Here is a 20,772-nt window from a genome sequence, read left to right on the forward strand (position 1 = left end):
GCCCATTTGAGCATTTCCTTGCAGCGGATTTCAGCCTGTGTTCCCAGATGCCCTAGGCCCAGAGCAAAGTCTTCCAAACCTTAGCTTCCCTGAGACTACTGGGAAGGCTTATTTAAAAAGATTGCTAGGCTCCAGCCCCAGCATTTCTGATTCAGTAAGGATAGAGAAAATGCATTTGCAACACACCCCAGGAGAGAATAACGTGGATTGCACAAAGACCTTAGAGGTTCTTCTTGACCTCACCACGTGGCTTCATATCCCAGTTACATCTTGCAAGTCCAGATAAGATTTTATTCAGGAGGGATCCCTGGGTGGCGCAGTGGTTTAGCGCCTGCCTTTGGCCCAGGGCGCGATCCTGGAGACCCAGGATCGAGTCCCACATCGGGCTCCCGGTGCATGGAGCCTGCTTCTCCCTCTGCCTGTGTCTCTGCCTCTCTCTCTTTCTCTCTCTGTGACTATCATAAATAAATAAAAATTAAAAAAAAAATTAAAAAAAAAAGATTTTATTCAGGAAAAAGGTTTACTTTAAAGTTTGAGTACTGGTGTTTTGTTGCTTTTTATTATTTCATAGAAATCGATGGAAAATGAAAATTAAGAAAGCTAATGTTAGTGATACGGGGGGCAGATGTCAATATGGATGAAACAAAGACTGAAATTACTGAGTTTGTCAAAAAGAGAGCCCCATTGTCCTCCCAAGGCACACTCTTTGGACTTAGGCTCTGTGGTTCAGTGCGATGGAAAATATTAAATATAAATTGCTGAAGACCATCTTTAAAAATAAAAAGGAAGGGACCTCAATTAAAGATTTCATGCTTTTTTAAGTTTGAGGGGAATAGATCCCCAACCTAACGGTACATAAGTACCTTTCCAGGAACTCATCGTGTGTCAGAAGAGGAGGCGGCTGGCAAGGTTTCTTCAGATGAAAGCCTAAAGGAAACTAAACATCACAGCAGTTACAGCTCAACTTATTGGGTTGGGTCAAAGTAATTCTACAGGGTGAGACGCTTCACTTATGGAGCGGAGGCAAACAACACATGAGGCCCTTCATTTCATAGAGTAGGTGGAAAGGCCACGGCTTGGGTGAACTTTTAGATAAAGTGGATTCTTAAACATGAAGGTAGCTCTCTATTTCTCTGTCTGTACAAGAGACCCGTTGGAGTTACAGAAAGGCCAGGACCCAAAACCTCAAGTAGGACTCACTTTCCTGTTAAGAGTGTGAGTCGCCTTTAAAAATGATTTTATTTTTGGACGATACTCAGGTTTCAGGATATTCTTTACTTCTGACACCCACAGGAATAAAAGCACCAAGTTCAGGGTTTGACAGAAGTCTAAATGCTTGTTAAAGAAAAAGAAAAAAAAAAGAATATCCTTGCAAGAAAATTAAGAGCTGTAGAAAGGGCTCAGAAGTGCTGATAGAGGAATCTGGGAATAGAGGTTTAAAAAGCAGACCCCTACCCAGCCTAAGAGTAAAGGGCAGACTTAACACAGGTTGTTGGCCTTCCACCTTGGCCTCATTGTTAGGTCTGAACCAACTTCAGGGTTTTTTGTTTTTGTTGTTGTTGTTGTTGTTTTAGCAACTTAGTAATGATTCTTGGTGGAAGAACCTGCATTTGACATCAGATTTTCGGGACGTTGTAATTCCCGGGAGCTTGCACTGCCCGCACCCTGAGCAGCGAGAGGGGCCGCGGTCCGCCCGCCCGCCGCACATCTGCTGGCGGAGCCGAGGCTGGAAGGCACCGGCCGGCGCGCGCCCCCGTCCGCAGACGCTTCCCTGTCCGCGGGCCCGCCTGGCTCCCGGCGGCGGCGCGGGCTGCAGGGGCTCGCGGCGGGCAGCGGCGCCCGCCCCTCCGGCTCCGGGTCCAACCCTGCCTTCAGCCCCGGGCGCCACGGGGCGTCCCCGCCGCCGGCACTCCGCTGGGCGCTGGGGGCTCGTCTGCCGACGCCCCGGTTAGGGACGCAGCCTGCAGGTCGGGGCTCGTCCTCCACGTCCTCCGGGCCCGGACACGCCGGCCGCGGCCGTGGGGCGGGCGAGCGCGGAGCAAGGCGCTCCCGGCGGAGGCAGCGCGCGGCCCGGGTGCCCGGGGCATCCCCGCGGCGGGGGGGCGGGGGGCGGAAGGCCGGCGGGGCGGGCGGCAGGAAGGGTCGGCGGCGCCCGAGCTCCGCCCCTCCGGCCGCCGTCCCGCGGGCCCGCACGGTGAGTGGCAGCGGCCGGGGGGCGGCGCCAGCGGAGGGGGCGGGGCCGCGCGCGCTGATTGGCGGCGGGGGCGGGGGCGGGGCCGGCGGCGGGGCGGGGGCGGCGGCGGGGCGGGGCCGGGGCGGGCCGGGGGCGGGGCGGGCCGCGGGCGCTGGAGCTGCGGGCGGACAGGCGGGCGGACGGGCTGGCGGCTCGGGCCGCTGCAGCGGAGTCGGAGGAGGCGGCGGGCGCGGCGAGCGCGGCGGGCTAGCGGGTCGGAGGCGCCGCGCTCGGACCGGGGACGGCGAGCGGGTCGGGGCCGGGTCAGAGGCGCGTCGGAGGCCGCCGCCGCTGCAGCCCGGGCCCCCGCGGAGGAAGGAAGCCGGCCGGCGGGGGAGGTAGGCGGCGGCGGCGGGTCCGGGTGTGTGTGCGCCCGGGAGGGGGAGGCCGTGCGTGCGCGCGGCGGCGGCCGCTCTCTTCCTGTCACCAGCCGCCGCCGCTGCAGAGCCGAGCCGGGAGGGAAGCGGGCCGCCGGCCTCACGGGTTCGCGGCCCGGCCCTGCGTGCTCCGGCCGCCCCCGAGCTCCCGAGTCCCGGGCCCTGTTCGGCGCTGGCCCTGCACGCCGCCGGGCTCCGAGCGCCCCGAGTTGCGGGCGCTGCGGGGCCCGTCCGCACCCCTCCGCTCCCGCGCACTTGGGAGGATCCTTACGGTCGCCGGCTGCGGTTTTCCGGGGTCCTTCACCGAGGAGAGCGCGCAGCCCGTTGCCCTGGAGTTAGCGGCGGGAGCGGAGCCTTCCCCGCGTCCTCCGGCTGCAGCGGGGTCGCTGCCCGGGCCCTTCCGCGGGGCGGCGGGGGTCCCCGGAGCTCGCCCCGAGCCCCCGCCCTCCGGAGCTGCCGGCCTCGTCTTCCGGGGTGGGGGAAGTGCGCCTCGGGGCGTCTGGGGCGGCCGGGCCTGGGCCGGTCGCAGGAGGCTCACATCGAGCGGGGTCCTCGGAACTGCCCGGAAATCCAGCTCCCGGGCGCGCGGGGAGAGCCTGGAGGGAGCTGCCCGGCGCCCTGGAGCCGGCCGGGGAGGGCCGGGCCGTCGTGGGGGACCGTCGGGCCACCCAACCCTGGCATTCGGTCCCCCAGGGCAGGAGGTGCCCCGCAGATCCCAGGACAAAGAGCCCCGGGGAGCCCAGGCCGGCCGCTCCGCACGACCCCACGGGTCCCCGGGATCCACACGCCGGTGGCCGGAATTCCAGCCCGAAATGCGAGGGTGGGAGTGGAAGGGCTGTCACACGAGTGCACAGCGCGTGTGAGCTGGACCTGGGGGACAGTCTTCGGCTTCCCTGAGTGCTATTAATATCAAAAAGGTCTCCCTCCACCCGTTAATCCCCGGTGGAGCTGCAGCACCTTTGGTGGTTTGAGTTTATTCTTCATCTGGGGGCTTTGGAAGCGACACGTTGGGTTTGTTTGTTTTTGGTATTTTTTCTATTTTCTTTTTCTGTCCCGTTCCTCTCCTCTTTGTCATTCAGTGCGAAGTAGGACTGGATAAAGCAGTTCCGGGTTTTGAGTGCAGCAGAAGACTGTCATTTCAGTGTAATGAGGTTCAAGTTTTTAGTTATGAGGCGGGACATTCGCCAAGCTTATTGACCCGGGCTTTTATGTTGGATTCTATTTTAATGTTTCATTAGCTTTGGGTCGCGTTTTGCAACTTTAAAGACGGGTAGAGAAGATGGGAGAAGACGGGAGAAGACAAGTTCATTTCTAAGGCATGCTGATACGGTAATGGATCTTCAAGGTGGGAATCATTGGGAATTTGGTGAGTTCTCCCCAGAAGGCCACAGATGGGTTTTTATCTTTAAAAAAAGAACCTCCTCCCCATATGGGTTTTGATAGGTTACACTGTTCTTGAAATAAAACAGCTAAAAATCAGTAGAGGGTAGTTTCTTAGAAACAGAAGTTGCCTACACTTGGGGGAGCAAGTGTTTTTCGTTGTTACAAAGAAAATACCCTACGATTAGTTTGAGGGGCGGGGGTGGTGTCCCTCAGAAGTTTGAGAAGGTGTGTTTGGTTCAGAATCAAGCTTTTTTACTGGAAAGGTCAGTAGAGGAAACTACCTGCTTTGCAGAATTGTTGGGTTGTGTCACTGCTGGCCTCTTCAGCTTTTATATGCCAGTTGCAGGTAGGTCGTAGATAGTGATCATTTTTTTCATGACAATGTGTATAGGTTTTTCGGTGATTGGAAGGAATATACCGGTATATCATATTGGCTTTCCAAGTGTGACGTGCTTTTGCTTTTTAACTTCCATCTTGATTTGGAACCTGTTCTTGTCAGTTGCATAACAGAACTCTAGTGTACACATGTCTACTCTTTTATCTGCTTTTGTAAAATGATATTATCACTGTGTCTTCACATCTGTGATGCTGATAGTGTGAAAAAGCACTTCACTTCCCATCAATTAATTGTCTTAACCATTTTTCGAAATTTCTATTTATTAAGATCAGGAAATCCCCGTAGCATAAAGTTACTTTTGGGGGACAGAAGTGATACAGATATGTTATAGTGAATACATATTCTGGTTTGGTAGTGGTGCCTTGTAGTATGTGTGCATTTATCTCCTGGAAATGCCGAGTTTTGAAGAGTTTTGTATCTTAAATGCAAACATACACCAGCTACCCAAAACTCGTGTTATTAAAAGTGACCATACGTGTAATTATACTTTAACACGAATTCCGTGTAATTTTAAAGGTACCGTGTTGGTTAGAATGTCTTTTTTTTCTTAGGTAGTTCAGGGATCAGGTTCTAAAAAGATATCCACTCTGAAAGATTGTCCACTTGCTCATTAAAACAGGGACAATTTCAGTTCACCTTTTGTTGTGTTTGCATTTTGTGATCTCCAGAATGCATTGTATTTAATAAAGAGATGATGAATGAGCATATTTAAAGAAACTGATTTTATGGTCAGGTATGTGATAAAAAGCTGAGATAATGGTTGCATTTGTGGTTTTGTTTTTAATTCTCTCACCTGTGGGCATACACCATGCAGAAGAAAATGGAAAGTGCTTTTCTCTGTACGTTACACGTTTTAGACAGGCTCCCCACAGATCTCTCTGTTTGGAAGGGCACAGGGATTTGCCAGTGAACTCAAGAGAATGGAGCCTCTTAGTGAAGCTCTCAGAAAATGAGGTTTTTTCTTATCAGTGGAAGGAATGGCTTGTCAATTCAGTTTTTTACCTTAGAAGGCACAAGATAAATTCTATAAATTTTTAATCAGAAACTTGGTTGTAAGTAATTTTTAAAATATTCATATTATTTATTGCTTTTTTTGTCTGGCTCCTCCACCTACATCAGTGTAATTTCTTGCTATGCCTCAGCCATCTCTCTTACTGGAATTATTTGCCTAGAAGAATGGCGATTAAAGGCCATTTCACGTGCATTATGCCAAATGAGCTGAAAAATAGGCGACGTAATTACTCATAAACTTGTCTGGCTTATGTTAGTTTTTTTTTCTTTCCCCATGTATACAGTGAGCATAGCATAGTTTTTGCTGAAAAAAAAAATACTGCTATAAAAACATCTTTGGAGATTTTACCCTCCCAGCATTGTTTTCCTTAAAGTAAACCAAATACATACCCACAGGCACCGGTAGTCAAAATAGGTTCTGGTTAAGGATCACCCCCAGAGGGTACTGGCCGAAGTGTGAGGAGACTCCCCCAGTGTTCAAGAGTGAGTTAATAAAGCGAGGTGCCTGTGCAGGCAAGCCTTGTCCCTCCCCTTCCTGGCTGGACCTCATGGTCCAGACCCTGAACCCAGTGCCCCCCAGGAGCTAGGGCTGAAACCTCAGGCGGCAGCTACCTTTAGTCCCTGGAGGACCTTTTCTTTCCTCCATGAGGGCAGCTAGGGAGCAGCCACCTAACCCTGTTGAAGAGCAGCATTGGCCCCTCCCCTGTTTCCTTTGCCCTGACCTCTCTGGAGCCACCCCTCTCCCTGGGGCTCAGAGACAACTAGGTGGGCAAAGTCCACAGGCAGCCTTTTTGTCTCTCTTAATTCTGAAAAAGGAGTTAAAGGGACAGCCGAGAGTTTAATTTGGGGCTAACTTGAGGATTCCTTTACAAGAATTTGCAAGCTTTTAGAAGCAGTGCAAAAAAAAAAAAATCCTAGCAAATATTTCTGTTTCAAATATGAATTGTATATTTGGCAGTAAGAGATGCTGGATACTAGTAGTGACGACAGTAGTAATGGTGGCAGTAATGACACAGCTGTGTGACATCAAGCAGATTGTTTAACTTTTCTGTGCTTGTTTCCTCATCTGCAGAATGGGGATGGTCATTGCATAAGGGTTCATTGAGTCCATCTGTGCAAAAGTCTTAAGAGCTGCGGCTGGCCCCTAGTAAACACTGTGGTAGTGTTAATTATATTAAGCTCTAATTATCAAGACAGAGCTAAGTACTTTACATACGCAATTTCATATAATCTTCCTAGTAACCCTGGGAGGTGTAGGTTTGCTTATTGTGTGTTTCACAAATGATAAAATTGTGCCACGGAGAGATCTGAGTAACTTGCCCAAGGTTAAAAATCCCGACAGGGATGGGGATGGCTGCCTGCATCTGAAGCTCAGTGCTTACACTAATCTTCTCATTACTTTAGAGTTGATCTAACTTCGCTCTAACTTGGATTTTTATGATGTCCAGGACACCGTATTTGAAAGGTGAAGGGATTTTTATTTTTATTTTTAAAATATTTTATTTATTTGAGAGAGAGAGCGCGCATGAGCAAAAGGAGGGGCAAAGAAAGCAGCAGATTCCCTGCTGAGCTAGGAGCCCAAAGTGGGCTCCATCCCAGGATCCTGGGATCAGGACCTGAGCCGAAGGCAGATGCTGAACCCACTGAGCCCCGCAGGTGCCCCAGAAAGGTGAAGAGATTTTTCAATGATGGTTTGGTTTTTTAGGACTCTGAATTTAGGCTGAGAGCCTGCCCTGGACTCAGAGCTAGCCTAGGGAGGATGGAGAAGTAGAAGGTAGGCAAGTGTGGGTTAGGGCCCAGGAAGCCTCCATGGTTTTTGCAGCTGAGATGTAGACCCAGTGTGTGCTGGGACCCAGTACCAAGCTGCTCATTTAATCACAGGAATAGAATCGTATGCTTGGAGTGAATTCCTGATTGATTTAAAGTGATTTAAAAATATCCTGTATCCCTGTCTCGCCACCAAGTTTGCTAAATCCTTGTCCTTTGTAAAAGGAGAATGAGTAAGTTAGCAAAGTCAGAGGACTTTTCAAAGAATTTGGTTTGGTTCTTTGCCAGAATGCCTGCGGGTTAGAGGGTTCAATTGAAAATTCACATCCAGGCCCTTGTATGTTAAGAAGTCACGGGTTGCTGATTGTCAGGCATCAAACACAACTTTATTCTGAGGAACAAAATAAGAATGGCACAGTATCTTCTGTGAAAATATACATTGATTAGTGGTGTGGCAGGCAGGCAGCCTTTAAAGGGATTGAAAGACTAGAACACAGTAGTTACCCTTAAAGAAATTTCTAACTGTTGCATGTGATGTTATGTAAGAGTAAGTTAGTTATTTGTTTATAAGATTCCTTTATCTCTTTTGTTACAATAACTTACATATGCACCAGCTTGGCTCCTAGATCCTAAAATCCACATTGCTTATTTGAAAACAGTGAATGATGGACGGGTGGGTATTAGCCACACACAAAACCCTTACTATGTTAACAATTATGTTGGAGCTAGGTGGAAGTAGTTCCTTGGACCCGTAAATGTAGCCAAAGAGATTGGAGGCATAGTGTTGTGAATCTGGGCCACATATATCCTGTGGACCTCGGTAGTTCAGGCTCCTGATTGATCCTGGGAGGGTTACGTTGCCCAGGGACTGGCAGTGTCTGAGGCTGCTGAGCCTTCTGCAGTCCTGGGGAGAACTTGAAGGTGAGAGGAAAAAAAAAAAAGGGAATTGGCCAGTTGTCTAGATGTGATAATTTTTGTGACTGTGAATTAATGCTTCGCGTATTCCCCTGTGGAGGAGCTGAGCTGTTAGGAACCGTGCAGTCGGGGTCTGGGATATCGGGAGGGGGGCCTAAATGCCAGGAGGAGTACAGGTGGCAGAAAGCTTCAGCTCGGAGAGCAGAAGTGGGCAGGATTCCAGAAGTGGGCAGCCTTCCAGAAGTGATGTGCCCAGTATCCTCTCATTCACTAGTTTATAGACTTCGTTGGCAAGGAGGCGCTTTACTGAAGTCTCTTTGAAAGAAAAATTTGCATTGTCCAAGATACTGGGCCCTGAACTCGATGGAACTGCTGCCAAGTTGTGGTGGCTTTTTTTGGGCAGGTGTGTTTGTAAAAGAGCCACAAACACTACCAGGCCACCCTTACAGAGAGTAAATAAAAAGCAGACATTTAGGGTTAAGCTGAGGGGTCAGAAGGTGCAGGCAAAAGTACCTGCATCGTGGACCCCGTGGACCTACCTGGGCTGTCCTTGGTCATCAAAGCAAGGTGAATTTGGGCAGTAGATTCTGGTGATGGCGAAAGCGGTGGCCTTGGAACCCAACTTCTTGCATGAGAATTGTGATTCCACCTCTCCATTGCTGAGTTTAGTGATCATGGCCAAGGTACTAAATTCTCTGCACCTCAGTTTCCTCCTGTGCGAGGTGAGAATGCTGGTAGCACTGCCTCAGGGCTCTGCTGAGTATTGAACTTGCTGATACGCATGCAGTTCCTAACCCGCAGTAGGTGCTAATGGTTTAGGGGTTAGTACACAGGGCTCCCACCACGCGTTAGATGAGGATTGAGTAGATGAGCACATGCGGCACTTCCACGATGACCACGGTGAAGGGGACAGTCATCGAGATGGGCATGTGCCTGCCTCCTCCCCGGCCAAGGCCTCTCTGCACTTTGCCACGGGACACTGTGCAGTCTCTGCCCAGATGACTCGTCAGCTCTCCATTCTCTTACAAGGTTGCTCTCCATCCACTTAGTTGGCACTGACTTTTGGCCAACCTTGAATTGTTTTGATTGATCTTCCGGGCCTTGACATCGTGGAGTCACAGAAGACATGAATGGTGTGTTCTTATAATCCTAGCATCGTAGAAGATGAGGGCTTTTGTTGATTTGGGGTTTTGTTTTTTTATTGTTTGTTTTTTAAAATCAGATGCAGGCCCAGAATTCTGTACGGGATTCCTCTCACACAGAAAGTAAGGTTCTCCTTTTAAAAACAGTGGGGGGTAGGAATTCATAATCATGTAGGTCTCTGGCACCTGGGTTGGGGATTGCTACCCTCCGTCATCGGGCTCCTTGTGGAGTCTTTTCTTTTGGGGGTGGGGCACAGGTTTAGCTTCAGGCTGACATCCACACAGTTTTCAGGTTTGTAAAACCTGGACCAGACGTGGGGCCTCTCCTTAGTGTAGTGCCCCCTGTTTAGGAACATGCACATCTGCACAGGTGTGCTGTGATCAGGGGCCCGGTGGTTGCCGAGGGCCTTGTAGGGGAGAGAGTAATTATGAGAGAGAGACAGGGAGGGGGAGAAGGAGGATATAATAACTCTCCATTCTGTTAATCTCACCAAACTGGCCCACTGGGTTGAAATAGAACAAGCCATAGGCAGCAGCTGGTGGAAAGATCTATCCAACCTACTAGTTGAGGATTTTTTTTTTTCCCCAAAAAAAGACCTACATTGCCAGGAAAAGCTAACAAAAATTTCAAGGCAGATTTGGAGGAATTAAATTATTCTTAGGCATGTTGCCTGGTTTCCAGGCATTTAGGGATATGTAAATGTTCATGTTCTTCAGAGTTCTGTGTCTCATTTGTACAGAGTACATTAGTACTAAAAATGAGATTTGCTAGTTCTACATTTTTTATGTGAATTTCTGCAGTGGATGTTTGATTCAGGATCCATCAAAAGGAGAAGTTGTCTTCAAACATAATATAGTTTATTTTTCTAATACACCCTGCTGGTTGCTTTAGGTTTTGTTTTGTTTTCCATTTAATCTGATAATGAAATACAAATAGAATACTATCTCAAATTAATATTCTTACTACTCAGAAGTTTCCAATGTTTGTTTTTTGCTTCTTTTAATATTAACTCTCCTAGGAGTGTCATTGGACTCCCACAGAGAGGCTCTAACCACGTACAGTTCGGTACTTGACACTTCTGAATGCCAACGTCACTAGATGTGGTTGGATTTTGTGCATTAAGATGCATATACCGACAAGTTCCTAGAATACTAAACTGGGTGGCTCAGCGATTGAGCACCTGCCTACAGCCCGGGGTGTGATCCTGGAGTCTCGGGATCGAGTCCCTCATCGGGCTCCCTGCAGGGAGCCTGCATCTCCCTGTGCTTGTGTCTCTGCCTCTCTCTCTGTCTCATGAATAAATAAATACAATCCTAAAAAATAAAACCTAGGAAGCTCCCTTTGATGCAGCGCACTGATTGTATGTGGCCGTCGTTTATTGCTTCACTGCTGGGCTAGCTTAACTGGACCCTTTAAGTTGCTTTTACTCTCTACAATAAACCTAGGGTTGAGAAATGACCGGAGTGCAAAGCGTGTACATGTACACCCTGTTCTGTTGGCAGACCACGTGCTGACTTGCTCTCTAGCGAGTCTTTAATTCCTCTGTTTAAAAAAAAAAAAAAAAAAAAAGCAAAAACTTGCCCTACTTGTTTCCCCCCACACCAGGGCTATCCTTCCAGGGTGATCTGCAGCAACCATTTCTACTTCCTCTTCAGTTCCTTGACTCCTTCAGTTCTAGGGACTGTCCTCACTCACCTCTAGCCTGGGGTCTGCTGGTGAGGATACTGTGGTGGGCAGGGCCCCGGGTCACCTAGCCTTGCCTCAGTTTCCCCCTGCTGGAGGTCCCTTGCAGGATTTGGTCTTAGGGATCGCCTTTCACCACCAGACTCGTCTTACCCATTGTTCCCAAACATAGTGTGTCTCCAGACCTTCTCTTGGCTTTTGAGGTTGCATTCAGGGACACCCCCCCCCCCCCCACCGTGTTTGAGCCTTGAGCCGTCCTTGCACTGGCAGTGTTTCTTCCCTGTGAGTGCCCCCTCCACGCTGGCAGTTGCACAGCCTGCCTGCCCTCAAGCCCCCCCAGGTCAGCTCCGGGTTGGCCTTTTGCACCTGTTGACTCCGGCGTGAGCAGCAGCATGCACACTCGTGCAATCCCTGTGCTGTCGTTCCATCCGTGCCCTTCCATACCCCGTGCTTCCAATGCTTGTACTAGCTCTTCCTAGAACGTGGCATCTGCTTAGTCACCTCGGCCCCTGAGGTCGTGCCGCACATTCCGCTCCGTGTTCAGATCCTGCGGCTGGACGCGGCCCCTCCTGCCTCGGAACCCAGCAGCGATCCGGCCCGGCCTCTGCTGTTTGCCTGGTGTTCTGGTCCCCTGTGGGCCGTCCCCTCGGGGGCGCTGCCACGTGCCAGCACACCTCTGGGCCCTGCCTCACGTTCCTGGAAGGCAGGGACGCTCTTCCTGAGCCCTGTGTGTATACCGCGTTGAGCAATAGTGCGCTGGCCCGTGCGTGGATGCCAAATTGATTAAATACTTGTTGAATGGAAATAGAAATTCAGATTCACACAGATGGCAGAGTGTGATGTTCATTCATAAGTCTTGTTTTTCCTTTTGCTAGGTGAAGCTCGCGTGCGGAGTGACACAGTACAAATCAGACGCCAGATGGACAGTGTGACAAGAGTGTCAGAAAGGATTGGGCCTCGCTGCGAGAATCAGCCTGGAGGCCAAGTGTTGACAAGCTGCTGAAAAGGAAGCCAGTGGGAGGACTGTGGGCCGCAGAGGAAGTGGACCCCGTCTTCAGTCACACCATTGATGGAGGACAGATGGACAGCCGGACATCCAGTCACCTCTCCTCTTAAACCTTTGGAGAGCTGTCCTCTGTCCTCTATTGGACACATATTACGAGTCTTAACATCCTCTCTGAATTCACTTTCCATAGAAACGTAAGACTAGACTTGAGTGTGTGACCAGACTCTTGAGTTGCATGGTCGCAGGTTCGCAGACATGAGTGCCGAGGGCTACCAGTACCGGGCCCTGTACGATTACAAGAAGGAGCGAGAGGAAGATATTGACCTGCACTTGGGTGACGTCTTGACTGTGAATAAAGGGTCCTTAGTAGCTCTTGGATTCAGTGACGGACAGGAAGCCAGGCCTGAGGAGATTGGCTGGTTAAATGGTTATAATGAAACGACGGGGGAAAGAGGGGACTTTCCGGGAACTTATGTTGAATATATTGGAAGGAAGAAAATCTCCCCTCCCACACCAAAGCCCCGACCCCCTCGACCCCTTCCCGTGGCACCAGGTTCTTCGAAAGCTGAAGCAGACTGTGAGCAACAGCAAGGTCAGTATTAGCGAATGATTGCTTTGTGACCTTTGTGTGTGTGTGTGTGTGTGTGTGTGTGTTGCTGGATTTTTTTTTTTTTTGAGAAGCCTGAGATTTGCGTCGGGCTGTAGTGCTCTGTGAAGAACTCATTTTGGCCACTTTATCTGAATTTATGTATGGTATATAAAAGCTTGATCAATCATGACAAGACTAGAAGTTTGTGGGGTAGAGAGTTGTAAGACGAGGAAGATGGTGTATGAGAACTTGCTTCGTGGGCGCCTTTAAACCCTGTTATTATTCTTGCCATGGAGTTAAACATTTACTACATTCTTCCTCTTGCAACAGGCATTAATATATTTAAATAATCACTTGGGGGAAAGTAGAGGGTAAGTCTAATGTTCATATATTTCACATTAATTTGATTTGTATGGGAAAATGTAAGAGCCATAAAGTGACCACAGGACTCCGCAGAGAAGAAAGCCTTGTTTTTATAACCTGGTATCTCCTTCTTGGTTTCCTCTCCAGAAACACGGTGGCTGAAGCTGACACCTAATCCTGTGCTCAGCATAGATGGGGAGACAGTTCTCTTCCTTCACGGGCAGTGTGATTCGTAGCATTATTGCCTCTAGTGTGCTTGGCCTTCATGAGAAAAGAAAAAAAAAAAGACTGATTGTTTTTCTTAAATGGGAACCACCTTGATTGAAAACCTGCTCCTTGTTTTTTATTGGAGCTGGTCCATGCTCGAGCTTTGTGCACAGCTGGTCATTTAAGGTTTTTCTGCTGTTCAGTGTCCCACAGAGACAAGCCCTTTGCTCAGCTTTACTGTTACGACCTTTGTTAAAATGCTCATTTCCTCATTAGTACATTTCAGGCTTTCTTTTGTCTTACGTAATTTTTTTCCCCCCTCAGGCTAAGAAAGGTTTGGAAAGGTAGGTTTAAAACAGGTGAGCCCGGCTGCAGTGGTTGCACGTTAAGTACAACCTGCCTATGGCATTACAGCGTATTTCTGGAAGGGATTCTGATACTATTATGCCTTCTTAAATGTTGGCTTATTCTAGCACATAGGAGTGAAGTGACGTGAGAATAACAGAGCAGAATGCAAGGATAAATATCTGCCTTTTGGCACTGAGTAATAATACGATAGCCAATATTTTGTAGAAGTTAAGTGTTCCTGCCTAGAGACACCTGAAGGGATGTGCTCTTTCCTCCCTGCCCGACCCTGAGGGGTAGGGGTACTTGTTTGATGAACATTATACTGTTACTTTATAAGTAATGTCCAAAAAATGTCTTTTGCTCTATAGCTGAAAAGCAAAAGTTACTTTTTCTTTGCAGGTTTAAGTCAGAAAAGCTTGACCACTTCCGTATGTGTAGTTCTGCACACCATTGCATTGCACTGAGCAGATGGAAAGTGGATACGTTCTTGTTTTTTTTTCCCCACCAAACTACATATTTTTAATTTGGCTGTTTTATTTTTTAAGTTAAAAAGAAAACACTAAAGTAGGCTAATTCAAAAGGCAAAATTACTTAATTTGTCCCAGAATACAGAAGATCACAGAATCCTACAGGTATCTGTGTTGGATTAGAAAAGATTAGTTAAAACGTGGAAAAAAGGGGGTATCTTGTCAAGATTAGTGACACAGAGATTAGGAAAAAATAGTTGCTAAGCAAAATTGCATTTGATAACTACTATTAGGTGTAACTCTCATTATAAGCAAAAGGATTTTTCTCTTTTTTCATCCTAACCTATTTTACAGTGCTTTCTTTCTCATGTGATATGGTGACATTTGAGATTTTTCACAGCCTTTTCTTTTTCCTTTGTAACACATGAAAAGGCAGAGTAATTGAAAATTTTTAGCAGAATTTAGGAAAGAAACCCATAATCATGTGTGCATTCAGGTATTAGAAAGAGTGGGCCTAAATATAAATGCGAAATTAGGAGTAACCAAAAGGCAGCATCGGCAGTATGGGCAGGTCGTGAGGGGAGCGTAGAACTGAACATTAGATTTTCTGGAAATGCTGGTCTTCCATTCTGCTTTAAGTAGAATTTGTCTGAAACGAGAATTCAGTAGCTCGTACTAAGTGCATGTCAAATTGATAAGGAAAATAGTTGTAAGGATGAATATGTTGGGACACTGGGATTCTGGTGTCTTGTGCCCACGTGGATGTTTATTTGGAGGCCTTCGCAGCGAGCAATTGTGGGACAGCAAGAGAAGAGGGTTCTTTTCTTACCGTAATTGTATTTATTTTTCAGCACTTTTTACTCCCCTGACTTGATTTAGCCTGTTTTTCGTGTTAGACTTTATGTTACTTAGAAGGTCACCCCTGAGGCCTAAGGTCAGATGCAGCTCTCCTGTGGAGATAGTGTCAAATGGAGAGTTGGTGCTCCGCCCGCCCCCAGCGGGTGTGGGATAGATAGAGGGTGCTTACATGCTTGGGTGCGTGCGAATTGTGTGGTTCTTGGCTCCTGCTCTGCTAACCTTCTCTCTCTAAAAAGTGGTGACTGGACTCTGGCCGGAAGTGGACTGTGTGAGGGATTCCTCACGTGAGAGAAGCGTTGTTTCCTTGAATGTTCTTGGAGAGAAAGCTGTGAAGTTGAGCTCTTGAAACCCATTTGAAAATCTCCTAAACCTTCCACCAGCACATTTTGCGTAAAGTCTCTTAGGAAGCCCGGCCTGTCCATCGAATTGCATTTGTTCCCTGGACATTGTTGTATTTACTGGCTTTGGCATCCTTCATTCAGTTGGCCTGGACTGCGTCCCTCTCTATTTTGTGCTGGGAAGTAGTGATGAAGAATGAAATCAAGATTGAGAGAGAGCAAGCATACCTCGTCCTTCCTCCTTCCACCTCAGGGCTGTGCTCCCTTCCCCCCTCTGGGGCGGCTCTGCCTCAGACATCCCTCCGGCGACCTACCCTCAGGTCTGCTCCGACCTCACGACCTCACGACCTCACGGAGGCTGGCCCTGCTTACCTGTTTCACGTGGTGACCTGCCCCTCTGCGTTTGCAAAAGCATTTCTTACCTCACCTGCTGTAGAATTTACCTGACGGTTATTCTCTGTTCCCTTCGGTAGATTGTCGGCTCTGTGGTGGCGGGCATCTTGGTGGTTCCTCTGTTATCCCAAGGATCTAGAATAGTGCAGCAGGTTCTTAGTGGATCAGAGGCTTGCTTTTGAGGTTCATCCTCTAGCTATTACACAGCCCAGGTGACTTGAAAGGAGAGCCACGTCCTCTGGATGTGCAGGCGCCCAAGGCCCTAGTAGCCCATCCTGTTGTTAGAATCACAGTTGTCAGAATTCGCATCACTCGCCTCTGAGGACTCTTGCAGCCTTGGCCTTGACCCTTGCATACGGTCTACAAAACTATTCTTTTCTACTCCAGCGCGTAGGGTATAGGCAGTTCTGCTAGTGGGAAAGTGTGCTGAGCTGATAGTGGGTTCTCTTAGCCGCGTGAGCAAAGTGATTAGAACATGTGTCAAGATGAGCGAGTGTCCTCAGGCACAGATCCTGTTCCCTCACCCCTCCTTTCATCTCCCTCCCTTTGCTTGGGGGCTGAAGTTGCCACCAGGAGTGTCGCATTACACTTTCCCACAACCTAGCGAAGCCCTTCTTGACCTTCTTTGGAGAGAATGTCTGCAGTGTTCTGTACAGGTGAAGGGTGTGCAAATTGGGTGTCGCATGGTCCTTAGGGGAACCATGCTGTGGAAAGACAATACCCTAGCTCTTTCTGCATTAGGCTCTTCAGACCCTGGAACTCTGTTCCCAAACACACAACCCCATTCATCCCTGGTCCCCGTTTCCTCTGTATGCAAAGAAGGGATGGAGGTGGAGATGTGGGCATAAAGGAATGGAAGTGTATTCCTTTCTTTCATAAATAAGCCGTCCAGTGGGCTGTTGCTTGAGACAGTATTTTGTGATTCTTTAAAGTCATGCTAACGGAGAATATTTAGACTAGGGCCAAACTAGCATTTCATTACACAGACTCGTAACCATCTTAGTTTGTATGGAACACTGGAATCTGCTAACTTGAGAGAGCACGTAGGGATCCGAGTTCATACCAACCCCATCCCCCATCCACATACCCCTTACCAGCTCCCACCTCTGTCCGGACCCTGACAGCGAGTCCCAGATAGCTGGTTCCACACGTAAAACGTAAAGCACACAACGGATGAGGCCTGTTTTGAATTCCGATCACAATTCTTTCTGAGCAGAGAAAGAAAAGAGCCCGTAACCTGTCTTTGCTTTCAGGGTTTCTGCGGCCAAGTTATTTTTAGTTGCCACACTCAGCATTTGAGTCTTCTCCCTGGTTGTCGCTCCTCGTCTAGAAAGCAAGGCTGCAATAAATCACATATGTTGACCACACAGTGCAGTGGTCACCGAAGAGAGCGACGCGATCCCAAATCACACACCTTCGCTGATCCTCATGGTCCTAACGTGTATTGCTGTTGCTCAGCCATATAGTGCCTGTGGAAGTACTTTGCTTCATGAATCCCTGCTTGTAGGACTTCTGCTTTGGTTGAGCTCGTGCCTGGTCATAACGGTCTTCACCTTTTGTCCGACGTCAGTGAGACTTTGCTTGAAGTTGGAGGATCGTCCTGTTGAGCTCCCGTGGGTTGATTGGGTAAGCTCACCTGCCTCGGGTGCTCACTGCCTAGGGACCGGGGCTGAGGCTGCTTTGGTGAGAAAAGCGGGGCTGGTTAGAGGGTTTTTGAAGATAAAGGCCTCAGAGCCCTGCCATCTAACTGCCCCCTGGAAAAACTCATCAGAACACTAGAGATTTTTACCCAGGTGTAAAAATTTAAGCATTTGGCCTCTGTGTTTTAATATGACATGAAACACATTTAAGTTTATTTTATCTTCCCAGAAATGTGAAGAGCAAAGAAAGTGACGCTAACCATTTGCATGTCCTTGGTTTACTTGAGAAGGAAATTGATGGAGAAAAGATTCTCACATCTTTGCTGCTTTTTAGCTGAAAAGTTCTGCCCTGAGCTGGCTGGCCATGTTAGGAATTATAAACAAACCCTGAGGGAGGATAAGTAGGGAATTCCTCTTGATATCCCCAAACCGAGAGGGAGACATTCCTCCCTCCTTCCTCCAGTCTCGGTGTTTTTTTTGTTTTTTTTTTTTTTTTAAATTTAAATTCAGTTTGCCAACATATAACACCCAGTGCTCGTCCCAACACTGAGGGTGCCCTCCTCAGTGCCCGTCACCCCGTTACCCCAAGCCCCTACCCACCTCCCCTTCTGCAACCCTTTGTTTGTTTCCCACAGAGTCTCTCATCGTTTGTCTTCCTCTCCAGTCTGTTATTTGATCAGGAGTTGGGTTTTTTTTCTTTCCTGGATCTGTGGTGACAGTTGAGTTCAAGGTCCCAGATAAGACCTGCCTTGAGAAAGAGTTGTCTGCTATGTTACCGTGACCCGTGTCATTTAGAATCACAGGGCTATGGTATGGTTATATTTTCTTAGGTGAGATCTATGTTTAGATGATTTCATTCAGGCTTCTGGCGTTAGACATTTCATTCTGTGCTTTTTTTTTCCCCCAAAGTGGGTGTAAAGGGTCCAGCATTCATATCTGTACAGCCTAAATAAAGCCTTCACACCTCTGATTCGAACAGGAGCTCTGTTAAGCGGAGTAAGCCTATTTAATAGTTTCCTAGCAACCAAGCTGATGATGATGTTCTGATGAAACTTCCCTTGTCATAAAAGTAGAACTCTGTATTTCGAAAATGTTTCTTACTTTAGTTGTCAGTAGATTCTTTGATACCTTTGACGTCCGCCTTCTCTGGTTTCTAGGTGAACGCCGCTTTGTCTAAAACAGGAGAAATTCCGATTAATGAGCACTTCTCCAGTTAAGTCAGAGTTTGAGAAAATAAACAATTGAAATTCTTAAATTCAACGACAAACGGTGCCTTACATCTGCTAAGTAGCGTCCGAAAAGGGGAGGATTTTGTACCTCTGGCAAAAAAGAATACCAAATACGTGATGCCCATTTACATATCCATATTTTTCCTAGTAAAAGAAAACAGATGTTCGCAGTACAGCTGGCTGTTGCATATATGTGTGTCTTTGTTGCGAACAAATTTCCATGAGGAATGACATAAAATTGGTTTGAAGGCTGTAGTGGGAGAGAAAATAACTTGGTGTGATAGCTAGAAATGAGGAGCATAATTGCATGATGGATTATATCTAATGTTTTGAGGTCTTGGTTGATTTTATAGCATTCTGTACCAAAACAGTTCTTAGGCTTTCATTGAAACTAATCTAAATAGAGGAGGTCAGGGTGCACTAGAAATTGGCTTTATTTTCATTCCTTGGGTATAATTTCCCTAAAATGTCAAGTTTAACAAAATATTGTCAGAATACTTGATAAGTGTGTTATTCTTACTTACTAATTTCTATTAACGACCATGGAATTTATTTTTACTATGAGAATCCCACGCACTCCACGTTGTTAAAATGATCTGATAAAACATAGCCTCACAATTGAAAATAAAAACAAGCAGCAGATTTTCTATTCAGTTCTGTAGGCAGAGCTTTGTCCCAGTGGCTTTATGCCAGTTCGAGGATGGCTGTCATTTTCAGGAATACCTTTTCTGGACGCTGCATTGCTTGGAGGTGTTTGCTCACCTGCTTGCACTTGGTAGCATGTGCATTATGTGGTGCCCATAGGTGGTTCTAACCTGTCACCGTTTCTGATGCATATTGACGTTCTGACTGTGAATTCATTACATTGTATTGTGGGAGACTGTGTGTTAATTTGATGATCAAATTTGATATCAAGACAGTAAAGATGTTGGTATAAGTGAAATACAGATGTCTGTGATACATTTTTTTGAGTGGGAAATTCCACTCTGCTTTGCTTCTCCTAAATTCCTTAACCCGCCCCTTTGTTTTTTTTTTTTCCTTTTTTTTTTTTTTTTTACTTCCGTAACCCTTCTCATCCCAGTATTTTCGAGTTGTCAAATAAGGAGACACTGTCTCTTTTGAGTTTCGACTGTATTTTTATTTTAAACTTGCTGACACTTGATCAAATAAAGATTTCTCTATTCCTACTCGTAAGAATGGTTAAGAGACAAAAATCCAGAAACCCTGAGTTGTCACTACTAGTGTTTCCCCAGCACTTCAGCCCAGAAGCCAGAAGCAGCGTAAGTGGTGAAGGGATTTATGTAGAAAAACAAGCGAGGACGGTTGGGCAGACATGCTTGCGTGACCTCGTTGCAAGATCTGATGTGGAGGTCGGGCTGTGAGATCAGATGGGACTGTTGCTAATGAAAGTGCCAAATTGGTAGCTCGATTTTGCAAAACCACGTACTGTATGATCTTAAGATGCACTTCACCAGTATGAGAATTTATGCTCTCCCTCTGTTGGAGGCCGCTCCGGAATTGCTGACCGCTAAATGAGTTTGTGACTTCCAGTTAGACACCTTGCGGTTCACCAGTGAATTAGGAGATGTGCGTGGAGTGCCTCCGTTGTACCACATCTGGGCGGTGTAACTAGACTTGTTGACATGATAGGAGCTCAGAGTTCCTAAGGATTTGTCTGGTGGGTGTTTTGTTGAATCCTCCAAGGTGGGTGGGTAGAGAGTGTGATGGTTAAAACGTTGGTCTGTTCGTGTGATAAAGATTTATTCAGAGCTTTTCAAATTTATGTGATAGAGGTATTAGAGTATGTGCTCAAGGGGTAACACGTTAGCGTAGGCATTGCCCAAGGCTGCATTGTGGGAAAGTTAGCTAGGTTGTTGGGGTGGTCATCCTCACCCTCCAGGCTTTACCCCGACAAAGGAAACTGCCCTAAGGCCCTCAGATGTACCACTGTCATTGCGAGAAAAAGTCAGCATTGGTTCCCACTTGTTGCTCGGTCTTGGAAGATTCAGTTGTCAAAATTATTTCAGGTTGTAAATAAGATAATCTATTGTGAAATCCACATCAGACACCACTGGGTTTATTTTTTTTTATCCAATTAAAAAAAAATAACTTTTCACGTTTAAGAATGTTGCTTCTTTATCAGTGAAGGGTTCACCCGAAATACATCTTTCTATCCCTGTGTCCTAATTGTAGAAACATAGTGGAATGTTTGTATCCGTACTCTATGATTTAAAAGTATTTCACAACATCACCAACTTGCTTTTTTAGGTAGTGAGAAAGTAAATTCCCCATTGTTGAAGGAGAAAGATTGATTCAGAAAAGTTAGAGCAAGATGACTGTTTCACAGCTAAATACTATTGATCATCCACTAAGGACCAAGGAATGAGATTTAGTGAATGTGGTCAGGATATATCAAAAGTATGTA

At 47.3% G+C, this 20,772-nt stretch overlaps 1 protein-coding gene across 5 annotated transcripts in view; it reads left to right on the plus strand.

Moving 5' to 3' along the window:
* Window positions 1–2,443: 2,443 nt before the first annotated feature.
* The window catches only part of PIK3R1 (phosphoinositide-3-kinase regulatory subunit 1), an 80,707-nt gene continuing 62,378 nt past the window's right edge, over window positions 2,444–20,772 (plus strand). The window contains exons 1-3 of one of the 5 annotated variants that reach the window (XM_038530764.1): window positions 2,555–2,571; window positions 3,849–3,976; window positions 11,785–12,507. In XM_038530764.1, coding sequence (XP_038386692.1) covers window positions 12,171–12,507 — 337 coding nt within the window. In that variant the 5' untranslated portion in view covers window positions 2,555–2,571; window positions 3,849–3,976; window positions 11,785–12,170. Of the gene's footprint in view, window positions 2,572–3,353; window positions 3,977–6,843; window positions 6,867–11,784; window positions 12,508–20,772 lie in introns of those variants that run through there. The other 4 variants (XM_038530761.1, XM_038530763.1, XM_038530766.1 and 1 more) reach the window with 4 other exon arrangements.

This window comes from Canis lupus, chromosome 2 (assembly GCF_011100685.1).
Source record: "Canis lupus familiaris isolate Mischka breed German Shepherd chromosome 2, alternate assembly UU_Cfam_GSD_1.0, whole genome shotgun sequence".
Lineage (NCBI taxonomy): Eukaryota > Metazoa > Chordata > Mammalia > Carnivora > Canidae > Canis > Canis lupus.